At 53.3% G+C, this 17,614-nt stretch overlaps 1 protein-coding gene across 2 annotated transcripts in view; it reads left to right on the forward strand.

The window, feature by feature from the left end:
• CASZ1 (castor zinc finger 1) overlaps positions 1-17,614 on the forward strand; it is a 263,569-nt gene that overhangs the window by 107,868 nt on the left and 138,087 nt on the right. Inside the window, exon 3 of one of the 2 annotated variants that reach the window (XM_054009508.1) lies at positions 9,718-9,804. In XM_054009508.1, the coding sequence (XP_053865483.1) occupies positions 9,801-9,804 (4 nt within the window). In that variant the 5' untranslated portion in view covers positions 9,718-9,800. The remainder of the gene's footprint in view (positions 1-9,717; positions 9,805-17,614) is intronic. The other variant, XM_054009510.1, reaches the window with a different exon arrangement.

The raw sequence follows: 17,614 nt of genomic DNA on the forward strand, positions 1-17,614 counted from the left end.
CCTGAGCAGACATAAATCATCACAGCCCTATTGAAGTCACTGGGGCTATGCTGATTTACACCAGCCCTTCTGCGGTCAAGGTGCAGTGTCATAAGAAACCCAATCGTGAGCAAATTCAAACCCCTCTTTGTTGACACATTGGCCACTGCGCTTGGCAAGTGCATCCTGTTGGCTTGGGTGGAGTCACTATCTTCGGTCTGGTGCTATTTTCCCCACCATCCGGGCAGCCAGCTTAAAAAAAAACACAGTAACCCCCCAAACCCCCAACTTTGTTTGTTTCCTCCAGTCCTGTGTCCAAATCCTCCCAAACTCCCAACATACCCTCTTGCCTCTTCTCATCCAGCCCGTCACCTGGAGTGTGTGGTGTGTGTTTGTGCATGGTTTTCTTTTTCCTGGGGTCCCCTGCCTCATCATTATCTTAATCACTGTTGTGTTAAAAGTTTCATGCTTCCTTTGACCTTTCTTTTTGGCCTGGTTATGCTGTTTAGCCGCTTCTGACACTCATCCCCTGGTGCTATTGCCAAGGAAACCCAGCGCATTGGCCTCCCCCCCCCACACTCTTGTCCCTTTCTATTTTTTTTCTTTCCTCTTTTTTTTTTTTTTTTTGTCTTTTAACATGGTTTTCTTAAAAAGTTTTTTAATCAATCAAATTTGAGGCAGAAAATAGGCTTGGTCACGCCTGGTCCTTGGGTCGTGTGACACTCACTCAGGATCCTGACAGCTTCTCAAAAGGGGGACTTGGGACGGAGTGGGGGAGAACAGCATGTTTCTCCAGGAAAGGGCCTGTTTCCATGACACTGCCCCTCTCCCCCGCCATCCACTGGGCTGACACGGACCTGAGGCGTTTCAAAAGGCCGGAGTTGGGGAGTGTGCGGGGAAGGGGAACAAAACAGAATTGGGATGGAGGTGGCGGTGGGGGGTCGGGGGGGCGTGTTGGCGGCATTGACAGCTGCCCGGGTTCTTTGCGGCACTGGCTCGTTGGGGAGCCGGCAGGATCAACAGTAATTTAGTCAGCCTGAGTGGGGCCTGCGAGGGCCCCGTCCAAATCCGCATAATCAGGGGCTTTTCATAACTGTCCCATTTTTCATCCCCCTCTGAGGCATTTGCTCCAGGAGAGCTGGTAACCCCACCACAGAAGGAGAAAGGGGATAAGACAGAGCTCCTGGGTACTGGTACGCGCTGCTTTCCCCTTCCTGCTCACTTTGCCCGCACTGTGCTTTCCTCCTCCTTGCTCTGTATCTGCCCAACTGCCTACAGCCAAGGGCCCAGCTGCCCTTTGCCCGAGCCTTACCCACTCCTCCCGGAGTCTCACTGACGGCACTGTGGCTGTCTAGGCAGCCAAGGGCTGCTCCGTGCCAGGAAGGGCATGGAGTGGCAGCGTCCAGCTGGTGTGTGTCGATCCATGGGCTTCCACAGAGTGATGCCAGCTTACACCAGCTGAGTACCTGGCCCTCTGTTTATCCATCCAACTCTGACAAACTGTCTAATCCGATCTATCCCAACCCATCACTGTAGTGCTCCCCATTTCACTTTGCTTTCTGTTTCACCCTCAGGCAGTAACAGTGCTAGCTCCCCCTCTCCACCCCACATCCCTGCGCCGCTAGTCCCATTGACCCCACCTGGAACTGGGTGCTAGATAGATCAGGGTCCACCCTGTCCCTTCTCATTTATTGTCTGCCTCCCCCAAAGTCTCTCTGTTCCCCCACTTTCTTTCCCATCATCTTTCTTTCCTCCCTACCCTTTCCAGTTCTCCATTCCTTCTCTCGACTTTATAATGAATGATTCGTTTTAATTGGTTTGCCTAGGCAGCCTGACAGCAAATTATCAGGAGCCAGGCCATGGCGACCCATTGCCAAGTTGGGGGTTTGCTGTGTTTTGCAGATGGCGGGTAGGGGGGTTAGGAGAAGAGAATCCCCTCCCAGACTCCCCCTTTATGCTTGTCCCTCTCCCTTCCACTCCTGTTATGCTTGACCAATGTGGTGGGGCTTTTGTAATATGCGTTTCGTAGCCAGTGTCCATGGCCTTTCCTTGTTGATGGCATCCATGCAAAGAGCCAGGGTTGATTGTGTAGGATGATTATCTTTGCTCTTGTTCATTCCATGCTATCCCTTTCATGGCTCTAGCCCCTGGAGAGATGGCCGGGGGTCACCTAGATAACCGGGGCATCACCAGGGATGCCAGTCATGTCCCAGCTCCTCACGGCAGACTTTTCTCCCTTCCCTTCCTGTTAGCTGTTGCTGGGCCAAGCTCACCTCCACTCAACAGGCAGGAGCAGCGCCAGGGTTTTTGCTGGTCTTTCCGCTCTGCGTCTTCGGGGCGCTTCGGCGGTGGGTCCTGGAGTGAGTGAAGGACCTGCCGCCGAAGACCCGGAGCGGAAGGACCCCCTGCCGCTGAATTTCCGCAGAGGACGGCAAAATGCCACCCCCCAAATCCTGCCGCCCTAGGCGACTGCCTAGGGTTGCCTAGTGGAAGTGCCGGCCCTGTCAACAGGTTTCAGCAAAGAAAAAGGGGAGGGAGAGGATTGGGATTTCCCAGCTCCCCCCTTTATAGGGGTGCTCGTTGCAAGCCAACTGGAAATTCTTTGGGACAGTGAGGGAGAAGCAGATCCCCAGAGGGCAGGTGGGTGTGTGGGTGTGGACGAGAGTCTGGGCGAGGGGGTCTCTGCTGTTTTCTGTCATTGCAATAATTTCCTCTCTCTTTCTCTCTCATGAGAAAGAATCTGCCAGACGGAGGGGAGGGAGAGGAGTGGGGAGAACAAGCCCAGGAGGAGAGCTCTTCCTAGTTACAGAGACTGTGGGCTGGAGGTAGGGTGACCAGACAGCAAATGTGAAAAATCGGGACAGGGGGTGGGAGGTAATAGGAGCGTATATAAGAAAAAGACCCAAAAATCGGGACTGTCCCTATAAAATCGAGACATCTGGTCACCCTAGCTGGAGGATGGGACACCTTTTTTTGGGGGCAGGTCATGAGCTGTTTTTGCTGCTGGCTAGCTAGGTGTAGAGCGCAGGGCTCTGCTCTTTGCACGAGGCTGCGGGGGATTGGGAGCTGGCTAACAAGTCTGATGGGCGTAGCTGCCACTGCCATGGGGGAAGCAGGAAGACAAAATGTGTTTCCCTTCCGTATCTTCCCGTTCAGCCTATTTGTTTTGCTCTGACAAAACCAGGATCAATAGGAGGAGTGGGGAACTGGATGTAATTATCCAGAGTCAGAGCCAGAGCTTCGGGCTGGAGGCCTGATGGCGTCTTCTCTTCCTGCTAAGCCCCGGCTTGCTCTCTCTGCCATGCCTAGCTCCTCAGCTCGTCTTGCCAGCCTCTCCCACTGCTCCCATGGGCCATGGCAGGAAAGCGGACTGTTGTCCCGTGCTGCTTTCTGGCCCCCTTACGACTGGGAGGGACATGGGAGGCTGGGCCAGGTGCTCATTCCAGTGCTTGGGGTTGGGCTGGGCTCAGTGCTTTTGGGGGCTGGGCTGGACTCTCCTCCTAGCACCTGTCCATCCTCGTGCTGCTGGGCTGAGCTGGGCTGGGCATCCATCCTGGCGGTGGGGGGCTGGGCTTGGGCCGCTCTCTTTATCTGCCTTGGTTTGTCAGGCTGGAGAGAGCCCAGGACACTTCTTCTTGCTAGTGACTCCTGGACTTTCTCAGTTGTCCCTCTTCACAGCTCCTCAGTGCATTTTCTCCCTCCGACCTGCTAAGCCCCACTAGCTCAAGGTTTATATCTGAGCATGTTTTTCATGGCCACCAGGAGCATCTGTGGAACTGAAAACAGAGGAGAGCTGATGTCTTTGTGCTATTTCCATCATGCAGGAAGTGGGTCCTCTGCTGCATGGAAAACACAAATCAGTACAAAGTCTAGAGCCTGCGGATCAGCTGGTACAACTCAATGCGGATGCAGCCATGACTGTTGTGGCAAATGCTATGATGTGTCACCTTGCCACGGCCGGGCCTCTACCCCTCCAAGTACCCTTTTGAATAAACTTCTGTTGGTTTTAGAGCTCGCAAAAGTGAGAGAGGCTGTTAACTCAAGTGTGGACAGGTGCAGTGCAGGTTCCTGCCAGTGCACCTCAACTTGGACCTCCAGCACCCATTGTTCCTCCAGTCTGGCTAGTCCCTCAGCACCTCTGGCTCAGCTCTTGCTATCCTAGCCTTGCATTCCCACACAATCCAGCCATTGCACCTCAGTCCTGACCTTCAGCCCCCTCTGCTAGTCCACTCCGAGGCTCTGCTAACCCTCTTACATCCTGAGCTGTTATTCTAGCTTTGGGCATCTCCAAAGCAAGGACTCTCTGTTAATTAGGAGATTTCTTTTCTTTTTGGTGAGTGATGTGGATAAGTGTTTACTAGAGGCTGGGTTGAGACCTCCCAACTCATCTCACTTGTGACCTCGGCTGGCTCATTCTCACTGAGGTATCCCTGCAGCACACAGATATCCATGGGGAGAATATTTGTTCTGAATAGGTGGAGAAAGCAAATGTCTGGTGCAGGGTTGCTTGGAACAAGTTGTATAGTGGGGGTGCTGAGAGCTATTGAACCAAACTGTAAACCCTGCATATGATGTAAAACCTATATATGATGGAAACTTCAAGCCAGGGGATGTGGCAGTACCCCCAGCACCCCTAGTTCCAGCACCTATGGTCTGGTGAGCTGTAAGTTCCCTTTTGCCTCTTCTGACGTGTGCTGCTGTCTGCTGGTATTTTAAGCCATTTTGGGTTTTCTCATCTTTGTCCAGCCTCTTTGCAGCTCTGGTGGTGACAAATCCTGCACATCTGTGAGCCAGAAGAATGGGGACTGGGCAGCTTGCAGGTTGGGAATGGGCTACAGAGCCTTTTGCTCCAACAGGACGGGTTCAAATCTAGCCCAAGCTCACTGCCACCTGACAGCCATTCATTGGGCCGTGCAGAGGAATAATCACACCTCATCCTTCCTCCGCAAGTACTCGGTCCAGTCCAGACACGTGTCCACATTCCAGAACTCACAGCTGGGCTTGCTGCTAATCTGGCCCACTTGTTGGCTGTCTCAGCAGAGAGCTCAAGGACTGAGTGGACCGTAGAAACTGAACTCCACTTTCCATGTGTGTTTGGGGAAGCTCTCGGCAGGGGTGGGGGCAGGGGGAGAGTTTGCTCTGCCGCTTACCAAGCTGTAACTTGCCTTTAGATTTGTTGTTGTTTTAGTTTGCAGTAGTACCCAAAGCATACCAGGCACTGTACAACCCTATAGGAATGCACAGCCCCCGCCCCAGTGAGCAGACAATCCGTGCTCTCCTGGGTTAACTTCTCACCAGCACTCCAACTCACATATAGAGAAGAGAACGTGCGCATGGATACGCTTCCCCTCCCCGTGCAGCCCCATGAACTCTGTAATGATCCTAATAGCTCTTTACACTCAAATAGCCCCTTCCAGCCTAGGATCACCCACTACGTCACCAAGGTAGGTGGTGCTAGGGTGGGGAAAAGGACTCGTCTTAAAGGAACCCAGGTGACGCAGCGTGGAAGTGGAACCCCTGGAGTCCTGACCTGCTCAGACCCTACTACCAACCGCTGTGCCACCCGCAAGCGAAACCCCAAAGCCTGCAAAGTTTTGCAGCACGCTGCCTCCTGCCGTGCCCGCTGGTTTGCTCAGCTGCTGAGAGGAGACCTTCCCCCCCACCCCCCCAAACACACACAATCCGCCTGCTTGGCTCAGCCTGTGCGCTGTTCCTTTAAGATGAGTGCGCCGTGGGAATTGCGCGCCAGTGCCAGCTTTCATTCCGAGCGCCTCTCCCACTGCCCCCCTTCAGAAAGTTTCCTGCCCAATTGTTATGTGCGATCCGATCTGAAAGTTGCTCTCTAAGCTTCTTGTCACATTTTGACTTAATGAAGTGCAACTGGAGTGGGAATTGGGGTTCATCACGCCAGTCTCGCTGCGCTCCCTTGTTGTCAGAAAACAGGGGCGGTTGGGGACTGTAATGCAACGCTGCAAGTCGTTATCATTCCGGTCAGTCTGTTTAACACAAAATTAAACAAAGAACTAATTAGTGCCTCATGAATTAATAAATGTGCAGTTGCCGGGTAGGAAGGGGAGGAAGGAAAAAAGGTTGTTGAAGGAAAGATACTGAAAAAGTCGAATTAGGATGTTGTGTCAAGGGGAAGGGGGGAGGAGAATCGGAGTCCACTTTGGCAAAGAGTTTGGGATTCACTGGTTTTCCTGGCACATGCTTCCCCCCACTCCCCACTTGTCCGCTTCAAGCGGAGCTGCGCAGCCGGGCGCGGGGGAAGAGGGATGTCCAGCTTGCTCCACGATGAGTCCTGTAAGCCGGGACTGGGATTCAGAGGCTGGTAGCCAGGTATAAATATTTATAGAGAGAGGACTTTGCTGCCCAGCTGTGGGAGCTGGTGGAGATGCAGGCTGAAAGCCCCTCCTTCAGAGGGAGACAGACGGGGTAGTAGAGGGGGGATGGCGAGTGGTCCCCTCCGCTCCCGCAGAAGCTTTGGAGTCACATGACAATGTGCCCTGGAGCCCCGGCTGCTCTGAAGTGATTCTAAGCCATCCCCAAGAACTTCCCCTCCCTCCAGTTCTGGCTCCTCACTCTGAGGAAGGCACCAGTCCTGGGACTCTCAAACTACCGCAGAGAAAAGAGGGTGGAGTGAGGAGAGGCAAGGAGAGGGAAAGTTGTGTAGGTGGCGAGGGGCAGGCCAGGGCAGGCCAAGGAGGCCTGCAGGCCGCACAGGCAGGCCACTTGGAGTGTATTTTATTTGAGAATTTGAGGCTGCCACAATAACAGTTTTTAATCCCAGATTAAACATGCCCCAGAAGCACCGGGTCCTTGCTGCGCCAGACCCCCTCCCCATAGCAGTGAATGAGCATAACGGGCCGAGGGATGGGGAGTGGCAGAGCCAGGGGTGGGGGTTCTTTTCAGATCCCCCGCCCATGTCTGGCGATGCCCTGCCCCGCAGGTGGTGTGCTGCTGAGCGGACTGCGCTCTGGCGCATTGTCAGGCTGGGAAGTCAGGCAGAGCTGGGGGAGGGAAGAGTCCATCCTTAAGAGGACATGTCAAGTACAATTAGCGTTATCTGTCTAAATATGTACTGGGAACACAGAATACAAGAGGAGGCCTGGCTGGCTTTAATGGAGACATATGCAAGGTCATATTGCCTCATACAATCCCCCAATCTGATTTGGGGATTACACATTCTAAGTAAATTGGCGTTATTCCTCTTGCATCACTGATAAGCTGAGGCTGAAATAAGGGGGAAAAAACAATTAAAAACCCAAACCCAACAATTGGCCACACACGGGAGCGGAGGAGGTAGAGCAGGGAGGCAGGGAGAGTAAGGAACAGAGAGCCCAGGGAGGGAGAGTGAGAACAAAAGGGAGTGAACCAAAGGGAGGAAAAAGTGAGCCGGAGGGAGATGGACAGGCTGGCCAAGAGGCAGAGGAAGAGGGAGTCCAGGTGGGGAGCTGTCAGTCCCTGTAGCTGCCGGAGAATGCAGCCGTGTCCCCAGCCTTGTTAGTGTGGGGTTTGATTAGGGAGGAAGGAGCCGGAATGGTTATGTATCTTCCTCACACAAGCGGCTCCTTTCACTCTACGTCCATCCATCCATCTGGGATTTCTCATCAGGATCTTCCCACTCTGGGTCCCGGCCAAAGCCAGGCATCTTTCTCTGGCACGGCGTTCGGGAACTGGGAGAGTGTGAGCGACAGGAGGTGGTTGTTTGATTGCAGAGAGCACCGGGACCCCAAAACACAAGCAGTCAATTCCTGCAGGGGTGGCTGGGCATCCAGAGCTGAGACCCTTTCTCTTCTCTCTTTGGTGGTATTCCTGGGAGGGGACTGGGTTGAGAGAGCATGCTGCCTTGTAAGGGAGATGCAGTGTGGTCTAGTAATTAGAGCAGGGCTTTCGGTGTACGGACTCCTGGGTTCTGCCACTAACTCAGCGTGTGACCTCGGGCAGGCCACTTTCACTGTGCACTCCCTGTAGGACCAGCTGTAAAGTGGGGTAACAGCCACCTCTCCAGGGGCTATGCAGAAAGACTTGTCAATGGGTGGGAAGTGCTTTGTGGGGTGACCAGACGTCCCGATATTTAGGTGTTTGTCCTGAGTCCCGACCGATCTTTGGTCGGGATGCAATTTGTCCCGATATTTTGCTCCGCCGGCTTTTTTTGTGTGTGTGCTCCCCTCCGCCCCCCCCCCATGTGTCCCTATATTTTCTTCCTCTTATCTGGTCACCCTAGTGCTTTGCCATCCTCAGATGGAAGGGGCAGTATAAACAGGCAAAATCTCCTCATTCCACACAGGCTCCCTGAGCCCTCTGTCGCCTTCCCAGTCTCCTTGAGAGAAGGGACCTCGTATCTGGCTGCTTTCTGAGCTGTCAGCCCTCTCCCCCCACTCTCCTCCCATGGTGGCTGTGCAGGATAAGCCCCCTCCAGAAGTCTCATGGCGCAGCTTTTATGCTCTGTCACATTTTTGGAACATATGGTTTTAAATAATTCAATTTACTTTTCATGTGTTTCACTGGGACTTCTTATCTTTTTTCCTTGTCCCTTCGCTCCCCATTCTCTGCTTTTCCCCAATACCTAAAGCCTGCAGATGAATGGCTAGGAAGTGCTGGGCCTTGTGACCCTGTACTGCATCCCTCATGGCTAGCATCATGTCTGTATGCCAGGGAGGTCAGAGCTCCTCTGACCACTGTGACATCACTGCCACAATGCTCCTGAGCCTCTGGGAGAGGCAGGGTCAGGAGGGTGAATGGGAGGAGCATGGTGTTGGGGGTGGAGTCAGATGGATGGGTGGGGGTGTGGAAGTGGAGGAGGGGTCAGGAGAGAGTGGGAGGGGTACGGTGGAGAGTGGGTGGGACATGGAAATGGAGTCAAATGGAGGCCAGCAGGAGGAACCTTATACGTGATTTGTAGTGAGTATGTGTGAAAGCAGCAGCAGCAGAAGAAAATCAATTCCTAGAAAATAAAGGGCTTTCTACTTCATAGTTGTCGCACTGTCGCTGTTCCCTATCAGTGAAGCAGGGCCCAGCCAAACCCTGCCCTATAGAGGTTGCCCTCTACCCACTTAACTGTTCCCATCCCAGCCCCGTAGGCATTACCCCATCCCAGCGCTCCCTAAAGCAGTGGTTCTCAACCAGGGGTACACAGAGGTCTTCCAGGGGATACATCAACTCATCTAGATATTTGTTTAGTTTTACAAAAGCATAAAAAGCACTAGTGAAGTCTGTACAAACGAAAATTTCATACAGACAGTGACTTGTTTATACGGCTCTGTGTACTATAAAGTGAAATGTAAGTACAATATTTATATTCTAGTTGATTTATTTTATAATTATATGGTAAAAATGAGAATGTGAGCAATTTTTCAGTAATAGTGTGGCTATGACACTTTTGTATTTGTATAGCTGATTTTGTAAGCAAGTAGCTTTTAAGGTGAAACTTGGGGGTACGTGAGACAAATCAGACTCCTGAGAGGGGTACAGTAGTCTGGAAAGGTTGAGGGTCACTGTCCTAGAGCACCAAAGCAGAAGTACAGTGAATCTCCCAAGGGGCATGGCACACAAGCCTCGTTGCAGTGCACCATGAAGCCAAAAGCAAAGCAGGGTTGCTTTGTTGCCAGGCAAATCCCATGGGCCCCATGCCTGCCCCTTGCTCTGTCATGCCTCTATATCTGATCTGAGCACCCCTGTGTGTCATGGCTTCTTGGGCCAGGGACATTAACCATCTTCCCTCTCTTTCCTCCTCAGGATGAAGTGACTTTACAGCTATAAAAAAGGCAAGAAACCAGGCCTTGAAATCTCCGAAAGGTAGGAGAGACATCCAGGCTGCAATGGGTATGTCTCCAACCCTCCTGGGTTCTCTTTACCTCTGCGTGTCTCTCACATTCCGTGGCCTAGTCTTTGTGGCCTTGTCTGCACTAGGGCTCCGAGTGGGGCTAAAACCGGGGAGGCTGAACTGGCGTTAGCAATAGAGGGAGAGGTTAGTGGGGAGGGTCTAGCGCAGACATGGCCTGTGTGTGTCTCTAACCCTGTGTCCTTGTCTCTACATGTCAGTCTCTGTTGGTTCCTGATCCTGCTTCTCTGTAGGACCTCTCTCGGCCTCCTCTCTGTGTTCACTGTCCTTGCTGATGCCAAGGCATGGATGGACACAAGGGGCCCGGCAGAGCAGGCTGTGCTACCTCCTCTCCTTAGCCCATGGGCTGGCATGGCAGGAGATGGAAGAGGACTTGGTCTCTCTTTGTGTCTGAGACCCCGTCTCTAGAAGGTTGGGCTGGACTCAGTTTGACCAGAAGCAAGCTGAGATGGTGATGTCTGTGCTCAGCCCTGACGGGGACAGAGACTCATGGCTAGTAAAACAGCAGCGTGGCTCTAATGTGGCGGGGGGGGGGGGAGGTCTGTCTGTGTCCCCCACTGCATCCTGAGCTTCTCCAGACCATCTCCTCAGGGGTCCTGGGGCTGCCCTGTTACTGCAGTGGGGATTTCATGGTCTTCTGGAGCAAGAGCTGGAAAGGACTTTTGGTCCATGCCCCAGCACTCAGGGAGTTTGACTGTTCCCTACAGCATCTTCTCCAGGGCTTCCCAGTCTCAGAGTCTGTAGGAGGTAGGGGCCTTAATCCTGTGGAAAAGGTTGTTGGGTGCCTAATGGCTTTAGACTCCTTTTAAAATCCCATACTAAATGTCCTGGATGAGGGGGCCTTTACCCCTTCCCTTGGGAGACTGCTCCACAACCTCCGAGATCTTACTGCAATTCCCAGGATAGGTCTCATCCTCCCTGCCCCATAGTTATGGCCCCTACAGAATCCTGAGCCTCCCTTCTGGGCACTTACACCCATTCCCAGGCTGTTTTCACTACCCTTTCTGAGGCGTTATCAAGATACTGGATCTAGCTCCTCCCATCAGTCCCTCTGGGCTCTGATGTGGTCTGGCTCTCCTGTGACCTCCCATCACCTGGGCGCTAGTACCAACTTGCTGGTAACGACAGGTCTCTGGAATCACTTGGGGATGCTAGGGCTTGCTGGGAAGTGGGGAGGGGGAGTTTGCAGTGATGTATTGGAGTCCCTAGCAGAGGAGGTGCAAAGAGAGCTGTGGGATCAGTGAGTTAGGGGGAGAGGAGGGGCTGTCTTCTCTGGGGAGCACCGGAGCCAGATCTCAGGCCCATTACTGCGCCTGCCTGTTCTGTACTGCCTTACCTGCTTAGTGCACGTCTGCGCTGCAATAAATGACCCATGACAGCCACTGCTGGCCCAAGTGAGCTGCATGGGGCTCATGGGTGCTGCCAGTGGGATAGCAGCAGTACGACAAGGGGAGCAGCCTGGACCTTACGGTCAAAAGCATTGGAGGCCTGGGGGTTGTGGGTAACTTTCCTCCCACGTTGACCACCATTTTGACCAAACGTGGGTGAATCTGTGAGAATGTGAGGGATGGACAGACAGACATTAGTCCCCCTCTGGCTGACCACAGTGACTGTATCAAACCCATATGTGCTGCTGAGGCTGCCCAGCAGAGATGCTCATGCTGATTGGCCCCAGTGAATTGGTTCTGCCTTTTATGTGGATAGAGAAGCAAAGGAGGAAAGCAGGCCATGGCCCCGTGCCTCCCAGGGTGTGTGAACCCAATTGCAGACAGGCCATTGCCCTCTGGCTCAAGGGGTATATGCCCCCCTCACCCAAAGGGCTAGGAGGAGGGGAGACTGCTGAATGAATCCCATTGCTTAGAGGAAAACACGGTGCAGTGATCTGAGCACAGGACTGGGAGCCAGGAGCCCCACGCTTCTAATCCCCACTCTGGCATTGGCATTGGCTCCTTCATGGCCTTGCAGGCGTCTCCACGACCCTACCAGTCCTCCCCACCCAGCTTGGTTTTCTAGTTCTTATGCCAAGCCCCCCTTGAACCTGTGGATTCAGGCCAAGCAGCCTCAGTGGGACTTGCGGCTGGACTGGGCAACTCTGGAGGAGCTCCCAGGCCAGGCTGTGTCAGATGGAGACCCCAGGCCAGGCTGTGTCAGAGGGGCCCCTGGGTTGGGCCCGGTGGTGTCAGAGGTGACCGGTGGAAGGCCAGTGTTATGTAAATATTTCTGCTGTAACATGGCAGGAGTGAATGGCCCTGTGCGTCCATCCATCATTGCTGGGGAACAGAAGGCTCCCTGGGAGCGCGGGGGGCGGGCGGCGCGGGGGACGCAGACACAGGCAGCATGTGCCCGACTCATAAACTGTTTGTTTTCTTTTTGTCTCTCTCGTTTCGGGGCACCCCGCTGGGAACGACTCTCTGTTTTGTCCTCGCAACCTCTCTCCCCTGCCTGCTCAGTACTCACTTTTTCTCTCCCCCCTCACCCAAAAAAATCCCCCGTTCACATTGCGGCTTCTTTCTCTGACTTCAAAGACTCCCCATCATTGTTTGGGATCTGCAGGCAGTGGCCCTGAAAACGTGATCACAGCCGGGCACAGTGTAGGTCACCACTGAGCACCATGCGCCGAGTGCTGAAAGGAACAGGCAGATTCTTCCCTTTTCATGCTTCACAACCCTGGTTACAGCTCTCTCCCTCGCTGTGCTCCTTCTTCTTGCTCTTTTCTCATCCCTTTCCTCTCCCTCTCAGTCCCTCACTTCTCCCTTATCCACTTTCTTCTTCCTTTGCTCTCATTCTGTCCTGCCTTTACTGTTCTTTTCCCTTTCCCTTTTTCTTTCTCCCTCTCTTTTCTCTGGCACTATTTTGGTTTTCTCTGTCTTCTCTTTCATTCTCTCGTTCTCTCCTTCTCACTCTTTTCTCTTGTTCCCTGTTTTCGCTCTCCTCCTTCCGTTTCCCCCCTCTCTGCACTCCCCCTACTAGAGGGGTCAGGTTTGGTTTCCTCAGGGGCAGAGGCAGTTGTTCAGGGAGGCACTTTCTCCCCACGTCTGTTCTGTGGCAGGATTAGTTTGGCATTTGGCTGGGTTTCTGTCTCGTTTGTTGTGCCTTGAGTTTCTGAGGACATGTAAGCGCTGGATTAGTCCAGACCAGCCTCTGGCCATACCTCCCCAGCAAGGCACTTGCTTGCTGCCTTTGTTCAGAGCTGTCCTGTTCCTCCGTGGGCTGCGAACTATTAGCTAGGACCCTGTTCGGGCAGGGACTCCGGATCCTTCACTGACACAGAGGCAGCTTCTAGGCCCATGAACTGGACTCGTCTGGTATGCCCCGATTAGGGTTAACATTGCAACAAAACTCACAAACCCCAAACAGTTCATACAGAAATGGAGAAACAGGTGTGAGTTGACCAAAAGCCCCATGCAGGGTGATATTTTGGCTGGGGGTGGCGCAGAGATACCCGGGACTTTTTCAGGGTAAAACTGGCCTGGGGTTTTGAGCAGAAATCCCAGCTCATTTTTTCAATGCACTTTGGACAGAGATCACTTTGTTGCACTGAAACTTGGGGAGATGGGAACTTGTGCTCAATCTGACTTAGAACTGGCTGCTGTGGAGAGCAATGTTTCTGGATTGTGAACTGGGCTCTGGCAGCACCAGGATTTCCCAGTGACCCTGCATCTTTCTGCCTGGGGCAATCAGCCAGCACCTAGCTTAGGCTCCCTCCACTGCCTTCTCCTGCAGGTCCCTGGGCTGGGTGCTTAGGTTCTCTCCTGTCCCGCGGGATCAGAAATCTCGGTGCTCGTGCCTTTGCGAGGCTGCTTTAAGAGTGAGGAGCCCACCAGCAATTGTCTCTGGCTAAATAGGGATATTAAGGGACGTTGCGGCAGAGGTTATGGCGTAATAATTTGTCCTAACGAGCTGGTGTCACGTTCTCCAAGGCCTAGCCGTGCCGAGAGCGAGAGCAGTGGCAGGAAGCAGCTGCACTCGCCGACCTGCCAACCCAGGTTAATGAAGTGCTGCTCTGCTTAGGGGTCAGAGAGCAGGAGCCTGGCCACCCTTTGCTCTCCAGCCCTGGGCAGCCAGTGAGATGGCTGTGGGCTCTTTATTGAGCTGAGGGCCCTGGGGGAAGGTGCCCCCAGTGCATTTGGGAATGACTTGGCTTTGCCTTGCAGGAGCGGTGTTATCCCATGTTGCGAGGCTGGCACCTCCATGCTGTGCAGGGCTGCGGCATGCTCCCTGCAGGCAGATGGCCCATTGCTCCCTTGGGAGACTCCCTGCTAGGAGGGGTTTGCTCTGAGCTCACAGGGTAGACCCAGCACTGCCTGTTTGTTGAGGGTGACAGTGCGAGAGAGGAGAGCTCTTGACTCTCAGAGATGCAGAGACTCCCAGGCCAAGAGAAACCATTAGGATCATCCAGCCCGAGACCCTGCAGAACCCAGCCATAGAAACCTACACAGGGCCGACTTTGCCAGCCAGCGGGACTGATGTAAACTAGTACCCAGGAAGTTAGAACCTCTGGGGCAACCGGTGTGCTGCCAAGGACAGATGCTGTGCTCAGATACACAAGGATGGATGGATGGATAGATAGAAATAGCGCTCTTCCTCTACTCCTCCTCTTCTCTGTCCCTCACTCTCCTTTTCCTTCTTTTCCCCTTGCCCCTTCTCCTTCTCTTCCCTCCACACCAGCCTTATGCCCGAGCCAGAAGTCACTTATGTCTCTATCAACTGAGCATGGTCAGGTAGCAGGGACCCGGCAAGGATTTTACTGATGCTCCAATCAGATGTGTTATGGACTATGCTGTTCCCAGGTGTGGCCAGTGCCAATGCTGGACCTCCACACTCTGTTTCCCTGGGCCTGCGTGTAAGTGCCCTGGGGCAGGGCCCAACTGGCTTTGCTGTTTAGACAGCACCTGGCACCTGGTGGACACTACCAGAAACAACTAACGTATGGTAGTGACAGCACACTGGGGAGAATCCTCCATCCCAGGCTGGCATGGTGATTGGCAGGCTCGCTGGGGTCCCTCACCCCCTCATACGGCAGAACAAGTCACAGACTGAGTCTTCTCTCAGCTGGCTCAGGGCCCTCAATACACAAGACCAATCCCATCTGCCTGTCTCCTGTTCCAAGTCTCCTCCTCTCTGCTCTCGAACCCTTGCCCTGTTCTTCCTTTCTCTTTGCTTTTCTCTCTGTCTTCATCTCCCTTCCTCTCTCTCCCTTTCATCTACTCGGAAGGCTTTACTTTACTTCCTTGTCACCCTAATTGATTGCATTAACCTTTCAGCGTATTGGATTTCCCCAGCACCGTGCAGAGAGTGCTGTGCAATATGCTTATAATCTGGGCTGTAACAGACAGGGAGCAGTCAACAAGCCCCTTTTCCAACAGGTTCCGCTGGCAACTTGTTCTCCAGGAGAGATGCTGGTGCCCCCCTCTCCCTTACCGCCCCTACCCAGCACTGGAGCCCACCAAAGCCTGGCATGTTGGCTTTGCAGCCAGAAGGATGGGGGAACAATTATTTGGCTCCCCTGCCTTCCCCCATTCCCTTCCCCCATGCATACACATTGAATTCTCCTCTCCCTTTCCCGTCTCCTTCCCATGCCCTACAGAATATTGGCCTGGGTGAGCAGAGCCCTTCGATTCCTGCACAGGGCTGGCTGTAAACCTGCCCTTGTTTTCCCTTGTGCCTCAGTGTGCCTCACTTTTGTCCTGCCCATTAAAGAGACGCTGCCCACTAGTTTACTCTAGGCCCTTCATTTAAATGTTGTTTTTAGAGGGAGGGGACTACAGTACCTCTTGGAATCTATATGTGTTTTCATACAACCATGCTGTGCTGGCGAGCTAGCAGGGAGCAAGGGCTGTGCCCAGACTGGGACTCAGGAGACCAGGGTTTTGTTGCAGGCTCTGCCACTTGCTCAGGCCAAGTCACTTTGCCTCTCTGTGCCCTGGCCCTGCTATCACACAGAGCTCTGATATTTATTCCCTTGGTGAAGTGCGGTGTGAGCTCAGGCGCGTTACCACTGAGGCGCACGGGCCGGGGGGGAAATGTGGAAGTGACTGTAAACAGGCAGCGAAGCTGAGCAGCCAAGTTTCGTTGCCCACACTGATTGAGGTGCAGAAGGAAACCTGTGAGATCACTGGGGAGAAGTGCGTGGGCCTGTCCGATGTCTGGCACCCTGCATCTGCCTGGAGACCGGTAGGGCACAGGGTGGGGGTAGGGGACGCTTTCAGCGCTTTTAATGATTTAAAAATCTAAAAAAAAAGGGTAACGTGGTTTTGCTCTTGCCATGTCTCCTCCTAAGGGCCAACATGTCACCTTCCCGCTCTCCCCACCTGGGCCTGAAATCAGCAAAGCACTTAAGCACATGCTTAACTTTCAGCACCTGCTTAAGCACCCTCCAAGCCAAAGGGATGTGCTTAAATGCTTTACTAGATTGGGATCCTGGGGCCAGATCCAAAGCCTGCTCAGGGACCGCCTTTGGGTTCCATGTCTGTACAGTGTTTAGCACAGTGGAAACTGATCCGTGACTGGGGTCCCTAGGGAGACAAGGTGAGTAAGGTCATATATTTTATTGGACCAACTTCTGTTGGTGTGAGAGAGACGCTTTCGAGCTACACAGAGCTCTTCTGCAGGTCCCTAGGAGTTATCTCAATATAATTAATGAAGAATAATAGTGGAAGGACTCCCATTGACTTTAGTGGGCTTGGGATCCAGGTCCCTGAATGGGAGAGTTACTGATGTCTCTGTTGGAGAGTGGCCCCTGCTTCCCTTGGGGTGATAACTTGTCCGTAGAGACCTTGTGCATTACTGGCCAGTCTGCAAGGGGAGAACGGAAAGGCATGCGGGGTGGTGTGTGTTGTGTTCCCAAGGCCCGTCTCTGTATTACTGGGAGGGGCAGAGAGAGCATGAGGCAGAGAGAGAAGAAGAAACTTTATTCAGGGCAGGCATTCCCAAAAGTTAGTCATCAGGAGAGGAGGTTAAAGGGAGGAACTTTAATTTTAGGGGAAATGAAGGAGGGAATGGAGAAGAGAAGCAAAGGAGGAGAAAATGCAATGATGAGAGGGGGAGAGAGAGAGGCAGCAGCACCTCCTAAATGGAAGAGTAAACAGGCACTGGGAGGCATTAACTTAATTGATTGTTCTGCAACAGGCTGAACGCTGTGTTATTCTGTCGCCGTGGCAACAACCCAAAAAAATTGTCAGCCTGTTTGGATGAAGTGAAGCGAAACATTCTCTAATTTGCGGTGATCCTGGTGTTTGTTTTCCTTCCGAAGGGGCGGGGATCCATTGATCTATTGTTTGCACAAAGCTCTTTCTGTATGGAGATTGGGGGAGAGGGGAGGGCGGGGGATGATTCCCCCATGCATCCTGGTTTCATCAAGAGGGTTGGTAGATGAAGGTGAAGGGGGCGGGGGGGCTTTTCCCTGCTGTATTTTAACCCCGCTGGTGGGAGCCGTAGCTATATTCCCTAGGATCAGCCTTTCCCAACTGCCCATGTTGACGGCCCCACCGATCCAACTAAAACACCTGAGAGTGCAACCTTTTGTGCCGGGAAGAAATCTCAGGGGAGCAGGAACTTTGCGTTTCTTTTCCTAGTCTCTTCAGGTTGCTATACTGTGCCCATCACCATGGTGTCTGAGCTGTTCCCCCTCCACCACCCCAAGCTGTGAAGTCCCTGCTCGGGGTGGGATGGAAGTGCCGGAGGGCTCCGTCATTCATGGCAGAGGGAGGAGGCAGGGTGCTGCTGGGGTGAGATCTTTCTCAAGTTGTCTCTGGGCTTTCAGGAATATTCCTGGTCTCCTTTCTGTGTTGC

Source organism: Malaclemys terrapin, chromosome 19 (assembly GCF_027887155.1).
Source record: "Malaclemys terrapin pileata isolate rMalTer1 chromosome 19, rMalTer1.hap1, whole genome shotgun sequence".
NCBI classification, from domain to species: Eukaryota; Metazoa; Chordata; order Testudines; family Emydidae; genus Malaclemys; species Malaclemys terrapin.